The sequence below is a fragment of the Ornithorhynchus anatinus genome, chromosome 18 (genome assembly GCF_004115215.2).
Source record: "Ornithorhynchus anatinus isolate Pmale09 chromosome 18, mOrnAna1.pri.v4, whole genome shotgun sequence".
In the NCBI taxonomy this organism is placed as follows: Eukaryota; Metazoa; Chordata; class Mammalia; order Monotremata; family Ornithorhynchidae; genus Ornithorhynchus; species Ornithorhynchus anatinus.
Window position 1 is genome coordinate 22,118,153 of NC_041745.1, and position 14,577 is coordinate 22,132,729.

At 41.2% G+C, this 14,577-nt stretch overlaps 1 protein-coding gene across 6 annotated transcripts in view; it reads right to left on the reverse strand.

Annotated features, from left to right (window-relative positions):
- The window catches only part of CTNNA2 (catenin alpha 2), a 1,145,386-nt gene that overhangs the window by 40,529 nt on the left and 1,090,280 nt on the right, over positions 1–14,577 (reverse strand). For all 6 annotated transcript variants that reach the window (XM_029083155.1, XM_029083152.2, XM_029083150.2 and 3 more), the window contains one exon: positions 6,481–6,586. In XM_029083155.1, the coding sequence (XP_028938988.1) occupies positions 6,481–6,586 (106 nt within the window). The remainder of the gene's footprint in view (positions 1–6,480; positions 6,587–14,577) is intronic.

Genomic DNA, 14,577 nt, shown 5'->3' on the forward strand with positions numbered 1-14,577 from the left:
AGACTCATGAAATTAAAACATGAAGATAGCCCAGAAAGATTCCGTCGGCACTTTCTGGATATAATGAATATGTCTTCTTGTGAGTTGGCTTCTGAACCGTAAGGAAAGCAGACTGATCTCCAGGGCTGTTTTCTAAGGACACTATTCAGCTTTCACTAGGCATAGGAGTCTATCGGTGCATGATACCCAACTCTTATATGCTGGAAGGAAATTATTTATGGTAATATAAATGCCACATTATCAGGCATAATTTCAGGGTTGCAGGTGCAATAAGTGGAAAGAAAGGCAAACTGGTCCCTTTGCTTGTTTAAACAATGCATCATTGAATTACATCACTGTCCTGAATTGCATTAATCCAATACATCATGTCCTACTTTAGTATTTCTATTTCTACTAATAAACTCATTTCTACAGTTTTACTCTACTATATCTACTATTTCTATTACTATGAGAGTAGCATGGCCTAATGGAGAGACCATGGGTCTGGGAGTCAAAGGACCTGGGTTCCAATCCCAATTCTGCACTTGTCTACTGTGTGATATTGGACAACTCAATTAACTTCCCTATGCCTCAGTTCCTTCATCTGTAAAATGTAGAATAGGATGGTGAGTCCCATGTGGGATGGGGATTGTATCCAACCTCATTATTTTGCATCTAGCCCCAAAATTCCTGGCACATAGTGAACACTTAACAAATACCAAAAAAAATTCCCCTTTCCATTATTTATTTTAATGTCCATCTCCCCCGAAGAATGTAAGTTCCTTGTGGACAAGGATCATGTCTTCCAACTCTGTTGTACTTTAGTTTCCCAAGGGCTTATTACAGTACTGTGCATATAAAAAAGCACTCAATCAATACCAGCATGGCTCAGTGGAAAAAACATGGGTTTGGGAGTCAGAGGTTGTGGGTTCTAATCCCTCATCTGCCACTTGTCAGCTGTGTGACCTTGGGCAAGTCACTTGACTTCTCTGTGCCTCAGTGACCTCATCTGTAAAATGGGGATGAAGACTGTGAGCTCCACGTGGGACAACCTGATGACCTTGTATCTCCCCCAGTGCTTAGAACAGTACTTGACACATAGTAAGCGCTTAACAAATACCAACATTATTATTATTATTGTTATTAATCCTTTGAATACCAGCAAACCACCTCCCCTTTTGATCCATTACATATATCCAAACCACTTCAACATATTAAACTCACTTGAAATTAGAAACCTGGAGATGATATCACAATCCATGAAGAGGAAAAGACCTGCCCTAGAGCTCTCTTTTTGTCTACATAAATGCATTCTTAATAGAATAAGCACAATCACTCCCTACACCAGTAACATAATAAAGTAAGGCCAAACCAAGTTCCTGTTCTGACTTGGAACTTGACACTATAGGCTTCCATTGCTCAGCACTGGAGGGAGCTAAAAAGCCTCATTTGTAATCACATGATTTCCTCAAACACCTAGGAAGGCCACAAAGCGGATTTCTGCAGTGCCATCTGGAAGCACTTGCAAAGTCATCGACGGTCCAGTGGCATTTGAAAAAGATGCTGAATGGCATTTAATAGTCTATACTCAATGTCATGCTGATAAAAGGTAATACAATTACAAAACTAAATATGAGTCTTAAAAAAGCAACCTCAGAGGGAATCAACCCCAAAATCCATCATTTGAGATTAGGAGATGAAAACACTGAGATCCAGGTGTCAGTTGATTTTAAAGACTGAGACTCTCTTCACACTTTCCAACCTAGAGATATAAAGCCACCACTTCCTATGCTTCAGCTACTGGATGTTTGACAGTAAACAGGATGGGGTCACTAGACTTAATCCACTCCGTTCTTAGGTTATTACCATCAGTGTCTTTTTCTCAGTCACTGCATCTACCAATTGAGAATCCCTGTGAGACTATTTTTCCTTCCTGTGACTATTTAATACTGTAATATTTATCCTACTCTTGGGACCCATGTACTGAAAAGAATTAACTTTAAAATTATTTCTCTCTAGAGAGCTGACAAGGCTTTAAATACAAATACCTTACAGCAGATTAAACTGCAAGTGCTATCTCATCGGAGCAGTAATTAAAAATGCCACAGTCCATAAAAAGTTTATATTGTATGGACTGCTCCAAAACTTCTGAAAATTATTTCCATGGCTGGGCCATTTACAGAATCTGTTTCCCTTCTTGATTTTGTTTTGCATTATTAAGTTTAATCACCTTATAAGGTAATTTTCCAAAAAAAAAAAGAAAAGAATACTCATTATTATTCTAGCCTACCATCTCCAAAACATGCAAATGGACTTGGTTAGGGATAATGGAGCCCCAAAGAACAACTCTATTCAGAGGACCCCATAAAAGTGAACAGTCTTTGACAGTCATTTCCACTGTGAAGCACCCTATTATCACAGGATGGAGACTGGGTTTGGGATATTTTCCAACGCCAAATCAATAGAACTCAGGAAATTGGGCTTTTTTCTTCATTTATTCTCAGCATAATGGCACCTTTACAACATTCTTTGTAATTCATAGCCACAAAAAGCTCAAACTGCTCTTGTTTTGACATACCTACTCTTCCAGAGATTGTGTGGTCTTGGGGATGAGAATAGTATGCAATATTACAACACCTTAGCAGCCAGATTGTTCAGAGCCTGGTCTGAAGCATCTGAAAAAGAAGGGAGCTACCGACTACAACTCCCTGGTTGTGGGGATGTCAGCCCGAGGGCTGGGTAATTTGCTGCTTGTTTTCCCGGGATGAAAGACCATAGCAACAAGCAACAGACCATAGCCAAACTGCTCAGAGGTCTCTCTGAGTCCAGGAAGGATTCCTGGGTATTAGTTTCCTCTGGCCAATTGAAATCTTACGGGTTTGGAAGGTTGAGGCAGCAGGGCGAAACACTTCCTTTTCTTCTTACCCTGCCTCCTCAGAATGACCCAGAAGAAGATGCCCAACCATCTCCTTATCTAGCTTTCAGGGTTCCCTTGCCTTTAGACAAATGATTAACAGAAGCTCCCTCTATCAGACAGATGCTCATCCCTTCCTCAAGGATCTCCAGGAATCAAGACTCCCAACCTCCTTCAGAATCTATTCCAGTTCTTCCCACCCACACAGTCACAAAGGTCTTCTTTATGCCCAACCCTCTCCTGGAATTATTTAAAAGCAGTTTTTTCTTGTTTGCAAACATGGAGGACAATGTATCCTTATACTCTATTTCCCCTGTTTATAATTTATTTTCATGTCTGTCTTCCCCTGAAGAAGGTAAGTTCTTCATGGGCAGGATTCACATCTACCTACTCTATGGTACTATACTTTCCCAAGTACTTAGTACAGGCTCTGTATACAGGAAACAGTAAATACCATTGATTGATTGATTGACAACATGGCAACAGCAATTACAACCTCCCATTTTTTTTAATGGTCTTGGTTTAGTATTTTCTTTGTGCCCGGTACTGTCCTAAGCACTGAGGGAGAAGCAAGATAGTCAGTTTGGAAATAGTTGCTGCCCTACGTGGGACTTACAGTCTAAATCAGAGGAGGAGGACTCAGTCCTCATTCTGCAGATGAGATAACCATGGCCCACATAAGTGACTTGACCAAGGTCACACAGCAGACAAGTGACAGAGACAGGTCCTCTAACTCCCTGGATCATGCTCTTCCCACAGGTCTGCACTGCTCCTCTTCATAAGCTTGGGTGTATGGATGATGATGGATCTTAATCCTGTGACTTCAGGACTACGACCCAATGTAGCAAGCAACCAAGAGGGCAAGGATGCAACAAACTATAACATAAGCAGAAAGGGATTTCTTTTTTAAAGTTCAGGTCCTTTGCATGGTGGAAGTGGCCACAGCATGATGCCAATGCTATGCCGTTGCTCCATGTACTGCAAGACAGTTGCCTTGGAAAAAAATGGTGGTATTTGTTAAGCACTTACTATGTGCAAAGCACTGTTCTAAGCACTGGGGGATACCAGGTGATCAGGTTGTCCCACGTGGGACTTACAGTTTTAATCCCCATTTTACAGATGAGGGAACTGAGGCACAGAGAAATTGAGTGACTTGCCCACAGTCACACAGCTGACAAGTGGCAGAGCCAGAATTCGAACCCATGACCTCTGACTCCCAAGCCCGGGCTCTTTCCGCTGAGCCATGTTGCTTCGCTACTGAGCCACGCTGCTTCTCTACTGAGCCACGGAAACTACTGTGATCTTTGCTGTCCACATTGGCCACCTATTTTTCAAGATTGCTGTTGACTTCACAGGCAGCCAGGAACTTCCCAGAAAATTTCAGCACTTTGGCAAAGCCTCAACAGGCAGAAACAGGACTAAAACCCAGGTCTCCTAATTTCCAGAACACAACTCCTTCTGTGCACCAACAACAAGCTAAGTGGCTGGTAATAGGTTTAATTTGCATTTAAAATCATTTATTCAGCTATTTTCATCCTGATACATTTGTACTACTTCCTGTTATAGCCTTGTTTTTTCTTCCTGTTCCCGACATTTGTAAATATTTTTTATCTGTCTGCTCTATTAGATCAGCTTTGGAAAAAAGCCACCCTCAGCATGATTGCAAGCACTAGGCCTAGTTACCTCAGGAGAGTTTTCATTTTCATCCCTAGTCACATCGATGACTTAGTGCCATTGGGAAAATGAACAAATATTCGACAGTTGATCACCATATCCCCAATGGAGGGCTGGGGATGGCAAACCTCTAGGACCCAGAAACACTAAGGTGATGGGGCTTCCCCACTACACCTTCATTTTACAGGACTCCCATGAAGTGACCTGCCAATTCAACCTGTAGTGCCACATGAAAACTAACAAGAGTTCAAACAAACAGCAGCATCACTTTAGGTGTCCTTGGCTCTGCCAGCAGCCAAGCTACCCAGAGTTCATGAGATAAACTCTTGGCTCCTACCTGTCTTTCCTTCTCCCTCCCCTCTTATTAATCGCAATTGGATACCAACTCCTCCAGGAAGCTTTTTCCACTTAACTTACCCATTCTTAAATAATGGCAGTACAATCCATGCTACATTCTCACCCCTTGAAATTGAACATTTACTGAGGGTATCTTTTTGTCAATGATAGTAATCAGTAATCCTAGCTTGAGTTTGCAGAGCCCTTTAATCTTACAACAAAGAGGAGATTTTCCATCAGCCAAAGTATTTCTCCCCAACACATACATGTGAGATAAAGACAGGACTCATCTGCATTTTCTAGATATGAAAAATGAGGCCTAGCATTGCTAAGCAACTTACCCAAGGTCACATAGCAGTTAGTTGCTGATCCAGTGGAAAGAACACTGCTCTTGGAATCAGGAGATCTGGATTTTAGCACCATCTCTCCGTTAGCTAATGTGGATGAGGACCAAACATGGATTTTGCAATGTGCTGCTTGCCTGCCTACCTGCCAATTCACTGAACTCAGTGCCCCTGTGGGAACATAACTAGCAGGGAAGAAAGAGTTCTTGTGGTTCTGAACAAACCACTAGTATTGTAATTCATTCCTCTGTGCAAGTCTCAGGACCAAGACTCTTCAACCATAATGTATTTATACTACTGCCTGTATTCCCCTCTGTACTGTAAAGCCCCTTGTGGGCAGAGAATGTGTCAACTAACTCTGTTGTACTGTACTCTCCCACAAGCTTAGTACAGTATTCTGGACAAAGTAAACACTCAATAAATACATTTGATTGATTCATTGATTCATTGTTCCTGGGAGAGCGCTTGACTCCTAAGCCTATGCCCTTTCCATTTGACTATGATGCCAAGCCCAACTGATATTTATACGTATGTTTGATAGGATTTTTCCAGATGGGCAGGGATCACGTCTACTCTCTAACTTGTATTTTAAAGGCTTGGTGTGTTCTAAGCACAGGTACTCTGTGAGGTCTTGATGTCTGACTGACTAGAGTTTCCCAAAATGTCTAATCCCCTCCCAGGGTTAATTACACAAGAGTGTCACTAAATATAATTCTGATCTATATTAATATTTCTTAGTATATCCGTATGCTCACTATTTATACAAAAAACTTCAAATAAAAACTTTAGTAAAATCTGCAGTTCCCTGCATGATCGAGCATTGCTAAAATAAGATGAATTTTTTTAAAAAAATCAAAAAGTCAATGGCTTCCCCTCTGATTTTGTACACTGTATGGCTTAACGAGGTCAACTGTGAGACGCTTGACTATTTCTGAAGGGGAAGACATTTACCGATGCTGATTACTGTAGCTGATGATGCTGACTTGATTGGTTCCATTCTGAATGTCTTTATGGCCATAATTCTAAAGAGTCTTCTTTGAGTTGAATTCTCCAAACCTATCCTCACTTGATCCAGGGAAGGGTAAACTAAGTTTGCACTCTCTAGGTAAAAGGCAAGCAATTTCCCATACTTCATTTTTATGGACTTTTAATAGGATGCATAAAAATACCAGAGTCCAAATGGCAATTAATAGGTCCCCTCCAGATAGGGCTAAATCTTTCTCAGTATATTACCTGATCAGCCACAGCTCGGGCTAATTTGTCCATCCTGGAACCAGCTTCCGCAATCTTCTTGGCTGCATTAATGACATCAGATGTATTTTTCAATGGTCCTTTGCCTCTGAAAGTATACACACACACACATAATAAAGTTAAATCTGGTGTGAAAATGCAAAACCCTAACTCTTTGCTCCACAGCTGATTCAGTTTGGACTTTTTTCACTGTTCTTTGCTTTCCTTACTCACTTCTACTTCACCACTGACACTGATTTAGTTTGCATTTGCTATCTTGGCTTGTTTCAAATGATGTTAAAATCTGGATTTTAATCTTTACTTATTATTTTGAATAACGGTCCCTCTCAATGGATGATTGTCAGATGAAGGGGGCACACAAACCTCCCAGGACAAGAACTGTGTAGAAAATATTGTTCTGGGATGGTGTACCTGGAGCCTAGTTTGGAAACAGGGGGATGACCAGATAGGATTTATAGTTTCTTGTTGAGGGTATTTAAAAGTTTTGGACCATTTAGACCACCTTTCCAAACTACCACACCAAGTACCAGTCTCATGAGCTATTTAAGACCATCCTGCTGGAATATAAATCTTTCTGGAAAAATAAGTTCAGTCATTCCCAAACCTTTGGTTAAACCCTCTTGCTTCCAACTCTAGCCAAAGTGTTTTGAAAGAGGAAATCTTTCCCCTTTTAACTTCTGTAAAAGGGGGTTAAGGAAAAACAGAAATCATCTGGCTAAAAGTATTTGAGTTCTGCTTGTTTGTCATTCTCATTTTCTCTTCAAATAGTTCCAAAGGGATTTCACGTCTGAGGAAGAACCATGAAGAAGATTGTACCTCTCGGTGTTCTACCTAATGGGTGGCACAGAGAGGTCCAGTTTACTTCGAAGCTTCAACTGAACATTCAGTTTATTAAATACAAACTGATGAAGATTAGCTGTTGGAGAGTCACAGAGAGCTACCCTTAGCATAGGTAAGAGTGTCTCCTCTCTATTCCCGCTACATTTAGGCAATAGTACTGAGGGGCTAGGTTGCCCTGCTTTCTCATAAACAGCTCCCACCATGGCTCATCTACAGAGAGCGTGGCTGAGTGATAGTGAAAGCAGAAACAACCACACCCTAAGGGCTTCAAGTTTGTTACCCCTCGGGGCATGGTTCCATTATTTCCAAATTGGCATGTAAGATGTTGCCTACCAGCAGACTCAGAGTCTGGTGGCAGCTAGGGTGTAATTTTGAGAGTAAACAGATCTTCAAACTCCATATCAAAAAGCCACCTCCTCTAGGATGTCTTCTATGATTGAGCTTCACAGATTCTGATCACTTGATTCATACAAGTAACCCTGTGATTCATATTTACATAAGAAGCATTGTGGCCTGTTGGAAAGAGCAAGGGCCTAGGAGTCAGAGGACCTAGGTTCTAATCCTGGCTCCACCACTTGTCTGTCATGTGATCTTGAAAACATCACTCAACTTCTCTGTTTTTCAGTTACCTCACCTGTAAAATGGAGATTATGACTGTGAGCCCATTGTGGGACCTGGATTGTCTCCATCCTGATTAATTCCAATGGTTAGCACAGTGCCTGGCGCATACTAAGCACTTAACAAATATCATTAAAAATAAATAAATAAAACTCTGTTTCATTTCATTGTCCCAAGGACTTAATATAGTGCTCTGCACACAAGGAATACTCAATAAATACTACCGATTGATTACTTGATCTGTAAAATGGGGATTAAATATCTGTTCCCCCATCTACTTCGACTGTGAGACAGGGACTCTGTCCCAGATGATTAGTTTGTATCTACCACAATGCTTGACACATAACAAATGCTTAACAGATAGCACAGCTATCATTTAGTTTTGCAAAGTATAGGTATATTTTTTTCTGAAATTTTATGCATCTGTCCTTGGACATAATGTATTTTATGTTTCAGTATTGATGGTTGCCCAGCCTCCATCATTGAAAGCAGGTCTTGATCTCTATCTTGTAAAATCTCCCCCCATCCTCAGCCCCCAGTATAAAACTTTGTTCACAGTGTGTGGTCAGTACAACTTGAATTACTGACTGTATTCTGAAAACTAGGGAAAGCATTCTCTATTTTCTCAACTGGGACAGAATGTAGACAACCCCTTCTGGGAATCAAAGGAGGAAACAGAGCTCACATCTTTTCTTGAAAATGGGAGAAAAATCGAGGAGTCGGTCTTTCATTAACTTGGAAGTACTGAAGGTGGTGCATCTAAGGACAAGTTTGAACCATTTTTCATTTTACTCCTAACTTTTGCTTGAATTTTAGATTGCAGAAGAAGTTTGTTTTGCTTGATTTAAGGCGTATGGTAGGAAACATATGATAATGAAGCATTAATGTTCCCCATCTAAGCCTCCAGGCCAGGAAGCACCAAAGTTAAAGTTCTCCTGTTGTGCATTACTTTTCCAATTGCTGTTTAGTTGGCAAAAGGTATATGTTCGTAGCTTATATTTTTTGGTGCAGTATGGATAAGATAAAAGACTTGATGACAATTTAGCTCTCATTTGCAGACATTTGTGCACTTCAGACATAAACAGATCTTCTTGTTTTTCCAGATTTAATTTCCCTTGGTTTGATTTTTGTTGTTGTTAAAAAGAGGAAAAGGGACTGAAATTGTCACTGCGTAATAACATTCTCCCATAAATGTGTATTCTGTTGAGGCTCCTGGGCTTAACTAAATCTTCCATCTGGAATATCTCTTGACTAGAACACTTCTCACCACTTCGTCTTCCACTGTATCCCAGTCCCACTATTCACCATTATTAAACAGCTCCCTTCTCATCCCAGTGTTTAAGGGTACTTTTAATTTTTCTTGATAGAATCTCAAAAAACCTGGAAAAGCATTCCCTAGGCATTTCTACCCTAAACCAGCACCATCAAAAATAATAGATCCCTTGTTGTTTCCTACAGAGGGCAAGAATGAGCCCCTTTTTATCTTTGGAGAGATCTATTGCCACTTCACATGGATCTTAAGCACTTAGTACAGTACTCTGCACAGAATAAGCATTCAATAAATATGACTGAATGAATCTACACAGGACAGAGAGAAGGTCTCTCATCATGTGCTCTCTACATGATACTATCCAGAGCAAGTGGGCTTCAAAGAACTGACAGCTCATCCTTCTGAGCAGTTCTATTTGAGGTTGGGATCTGGGACAGCTTGGGGGTGGAGTGAGGACAACTCTGATTTCAGGGGCTGGGTCATCTAAGCATCATTTTATAAAGCCAAGAGGAACTAGGTCATTAAGGCCTGTTGATTCCTAGGGAACAGATTTCCAGTTAAACAAGCATATAAAGAATGTCAGGAGGAGGGAGGGTCTTGGTGACCTAGTGGAAAGTGCACAGGTCTGGGAGTTTAAGAATCTGGGTTCTAATCCCAGCTCTGCCATTTGCCTGCCATTCACGTACCTTATCTGTGCCTCAGTTTCCTCATCAATAAATGGAGATTAAATAACTGTACTTCCTCCTACTTAGGCTGTGAACCCTATGTGGAACAGGAATTGTGGCCAACCTGATTATTTTATATCTACCCCAGAACTTAGTAAAGTGCTTGACACATACTAAGCACTTAACAAAAACTATAGTCAATTAATGGTATTTGCCTGAACACTTACTATATACAGAGCACTCTACTAAGTGCTTGGGAGAGCATAATGCAGTAGACTTGGCAGACCCATTCCCTGACCACAGTGAGCTTATAGTCTAGAGGGGGAGACAAACATTAATATAAATTAGTAATTTATAATATATGATTTAAAGATATGGATTTGAGGGAGAGGTGAATATTAAATGTCCATAGGTCACAGATTATTCCCTAGGAGAGCTTGAAAGGTCATAATATTGTGCCTACCTCAGCTCAAAGGGAAATTCAGGTTCACCATTCTTAGGCATCTAATGGTGCAATTGGTCTGCAGGAAACAGCTCAGGGTGCTTAGACCAGGGTATTACACCTTCTGAGTATTTCTGAAAGGTCCAACATCTTGTCCTTAGCTGGGGTGTCATTAAGACAGAATAATGAAGCTTCAGTGGGTCAATAGCTTGAATTTCTAGAATCTCAGTTGTGGACTCCAGACTTGTAAGCTTGTTCATTCGTTCAGTCGTATTGATAGAGTGCTTCCTGTGCACAAAGCACCATACTAAAGTTGTGGGCAGGAACATGTCTGTCACCTTTTTTTTTTGTACTCTTCTTAGTACTTAGTACAGTACTCTGCACTTAGTAAGCTCTCAATAAATACCACTGATTGTTTGATTGAGGAGATAAATGAAACGGTCGCTTCAGAACAGCGAGGGTTAAAAAGACAATTGTAGTTCAGTATTCCGGAAACTGCTCAATGTTTCTGACCTCCCGGCATTGGGAAGAAACCACCCGTCCAAATAGGACACTGCTGAAATTGCCCAGGGCTAAACAGTGTTCCCGCTTACCAAAGGTAAAATGAAACACCTGAGGATTAAAAAGAATATTATGGATCAATATTGCTGAAACTGCCCAAAAATTTCCAGCTTCCCAGCACCGGGGAACAACACCATGACCAAACAAGATGTCAGGTGAAAACATTTCCCCTGTACCAAGAGTAGCAACTGACTGAAATTACGGCCTACCTGACCCTAACAACCTTAAAGCCTCAGCACAGCAATCACCACTGGAATTGGATATAAGTCCCAAGCATGAGGTTTTCAGGGCAATCTTCCACCATTACTTCTCTTGAGCTGTTGTGGATCCTTCCATCCCTGCCAGCTCTACTGTGAATGAACCCACCACTCAAGGCCCCAAGATCCAACGTCATCAAGGGTTTGCAACCCAAGACGCACCACAGCCGGTTCAGACACCTGAGATGACTGTCTCTGTCCTGGTCACATGACTGCTCAGCATATCTGTAGTCAGTATCCTTTGTAATCACTGCTGGCTGTAAGGAATGATCTTCGGCTTCTCTGTGCATGCATGCTGTTCCCGTTTTGCATTTCTACAGGGCATACCCTTTTTGCTAAGTGTCACTGTTCTCTTGAACTGAAATCAATAACTTGTTTCTGGGCTTGAAACCTGGTGTTTATCTCATGGTCACTGTGCATGCTGACTAGACAGTTGCACCCCAAAACCCACTTTGGAAAGCAACATGGCCTAGTGGATAGAGCACAGGCCTCAGAGTCAGAAGGACCTGGGTTCTAATCCTTGCTCCGCCTCTGGTCTGCCGTGTGGTCTTGGACAAGTCACTTAAGTTATCTATGTCTCAGTTACATCATTTGTAAAATGGGGATTAAGACTGTGAGCCCCATGTGGGACAGGCACTGTGTCCAATCTGGTTAGCTGTCCAACCCCAACGCTTAGTACAGTGCTTGGCAGATAGTAAGTGCTTAACAAATACCATCATTATTACTTAGATGACCTCTCCAGGTAAGATGAACTCTCGACTAGACCAAGTGGCCATATGATGAAGACCGCAGGGGCCCCTGCCTAGAGATCTCTCCACGAGCCAGAATGCTGTTCTTGTCTGTCCGTCTCCCCCGATTAGACTGTAAGCCCGTCAAACGGCAGGGACTGTCTCTATCTGTTGCCGACTTGTTCATCCCAAGCGCTTAGTACAGTGCTCTGCACATAGTAAGTGCTCAATAAATACTATTGAATGAATGAATGTTTTACTTAGTTCAGGGAATTTCAAGAGAATTAATATTTACAAGGTTCTTACAAGTTTAATGTGATCTTCCCTGGATTCTAGGGGGGAGCTCAGGCACAGAAATTGAAAGTCACTTTCTCACCCTGAACCACCAAGTTAGCCTGAAGAAAAACTGTGGAACAATGAGCAGTATTCAGATATCACATCTAATAATAATAATAATAATAATAATAACAACTGTGGTATTTATTAAGCCCTTACTGTGTGCCAGGCACTGTCTTAAGCACCTGGGTGGGTACAAGCAAATCGGGTTGGACACATCCTGTTCATTCATTCATTCCTTCATTCGATTGTATTTATTGAGCACTTACTATGTGCAGAACAATGTACTAAGTGCTTGGAAAGTACAATTTGGCAACAGATAGAGACAATCCCTACCCCACAATGGGTTCACAGTCTAAAAGGGGGAGACACATAACAAACAAAACAAGTAGTCACACATTAATGCCATCAAAATTGATAAATAGAATCATAGATCTATGCATATCATTAATAAAATAGAGTAATAAATATGTACAAATAATCACAAGTGCTGTGGGGAGGGGAAGGGGGTAGAGCAGAGGGAAGACGTAGGGGTAATGGGGAGGGGAGGAGGAACAGAGGGAAAGGGAAGGCTCAGTCCAGGAAGGCCTCTTGGAGGAGGTGACCTCTCAGTAGGGCTTTGAAGAGGGGAAGAGAGTTATTTGGTGGATGTGAGGAGGGAGGGCATTCCAGGTCAGAGGTAAGATGTCGGCCAGGGGTGGACGGCGGGACAGGCGAGAACGAGGAACATTGAGGAAGTTAGTGGTAGAGGAATGGAGTGTGCGGGCTTGAAGAAGGAGAGAAGGGAGGTGAGGTGGGAGGAGGCAAGGGGATGGAGATCTTTGAAGCCAATACTGAGGAGTTTTTGCTTCATGCGAAGGTTGACAGGCAACTACTGGAGATTTTTGAGGAGAGGATTTTTGTTCCATGTGGGGCTCAGTCTCAATCCCCATTTTACCGATGAGGTAACTAAGGCACAGAGAAGTTAAGTGACTTGCCCAAACTCATAAAGCAGACAAATGGAGAAGCCAGCATTAGAATCCTTGACCTTCTGATTCCCAGGCCCATGCTCTATCCATTATCCTATACTGCTTAGTAGACAGGTTCACTTAGTTAGCCTTAATAACCACCTTGGTTTCCTTCAACATAGCTTGCAAAGAGATCTTTCAAAGTAAGTTTCTTTTGGCTTGGATTTTTTTTTTATTTTAAGGAGTCAAAATGTCAATCATGAATTCAGCTGGGATTCCACACTTGCTCACTCAGTTGCTCTGAAACTGAAATACAGCTTTGATTACAAGAAGGATGCTAGCAGTAATCAGTTTCAGCCTGCGTAAAAAAATTATTACACAAATAATGTAGCAGAACCTCTCTAATTTTCAATAATAATGGTGTGGATATCATTCAGATTACTGAACCAAATTAATGAATTAGCTAGTTGAAGAAAAGATAATAAAAGCAAGGGTATTGTAGCACTAAAATGCCATTTTTCCATTTGTTTTGGCAAAAAGGAATTGAGTTTTAATTATTCATGACCAGTTCTATTTTTCCTTGAATAGAGTTGCAGATTCCCTTGCACATATACTTCTACAGCACAGTTCTCAGCATATGCAGGAGCAACCTGGCCTACTGGATGGAGTACAGGCCTCAGTCAGAAGGACCTGGATTCTAATCTCAGCTTCACCAGTTGTGAAGCAATTCATGTAACTGACCTGTGACTCAGTTATCTCCTCAGCAAAATGGGGATTCAGACTGTGATTTTCATGTGGGACTTGGACATGAGTAGTTTGTATCACTCTCAGTGCTTAGTATAGTGCCTGGCACATAATAAGTGTATAACAAATACCTTTTAAATGATCTAGAAATATAGAAACACATTTACAAATGAACACACGCACAAAAACACACACTGACACAGATAGACACTCACATACACAGTTCATCACATGGTGGTTTTTTTCACCAGTCAATACAAAATACCACACTAGAAACTTTCTGCCTCTCTGTTTGTCTTAAACTTATCAATCCAGTTTTGGGGTTCCTTTTCTTGTCTCCAATATTTTTGCTTTCTACAATAAGGGCCAACATTCCACCACCAGTTTCTTCAACAGGCTGTATATTTAAAACCTGACTCTATGGTGCCATGTTGTTTACCTTTTGCAGTCACTACCCCTGGATAATTAATTCAAGAACTTTTGTTGATTCTTGAAGCCTGCTGAGTGGGAAAGATTTTTCAAAGATCCAGAAACAGCAGCATCTGGGGCCCTTGACATTTCCTAAAGGATAGTTGCACTGAAGAGATTAAGACTTGACCAAATCACAACTCTGTTTTAATCTGCTGTTGCTGATGAAGAATGGACTGATGACACCTTCATCTCTTATTCCT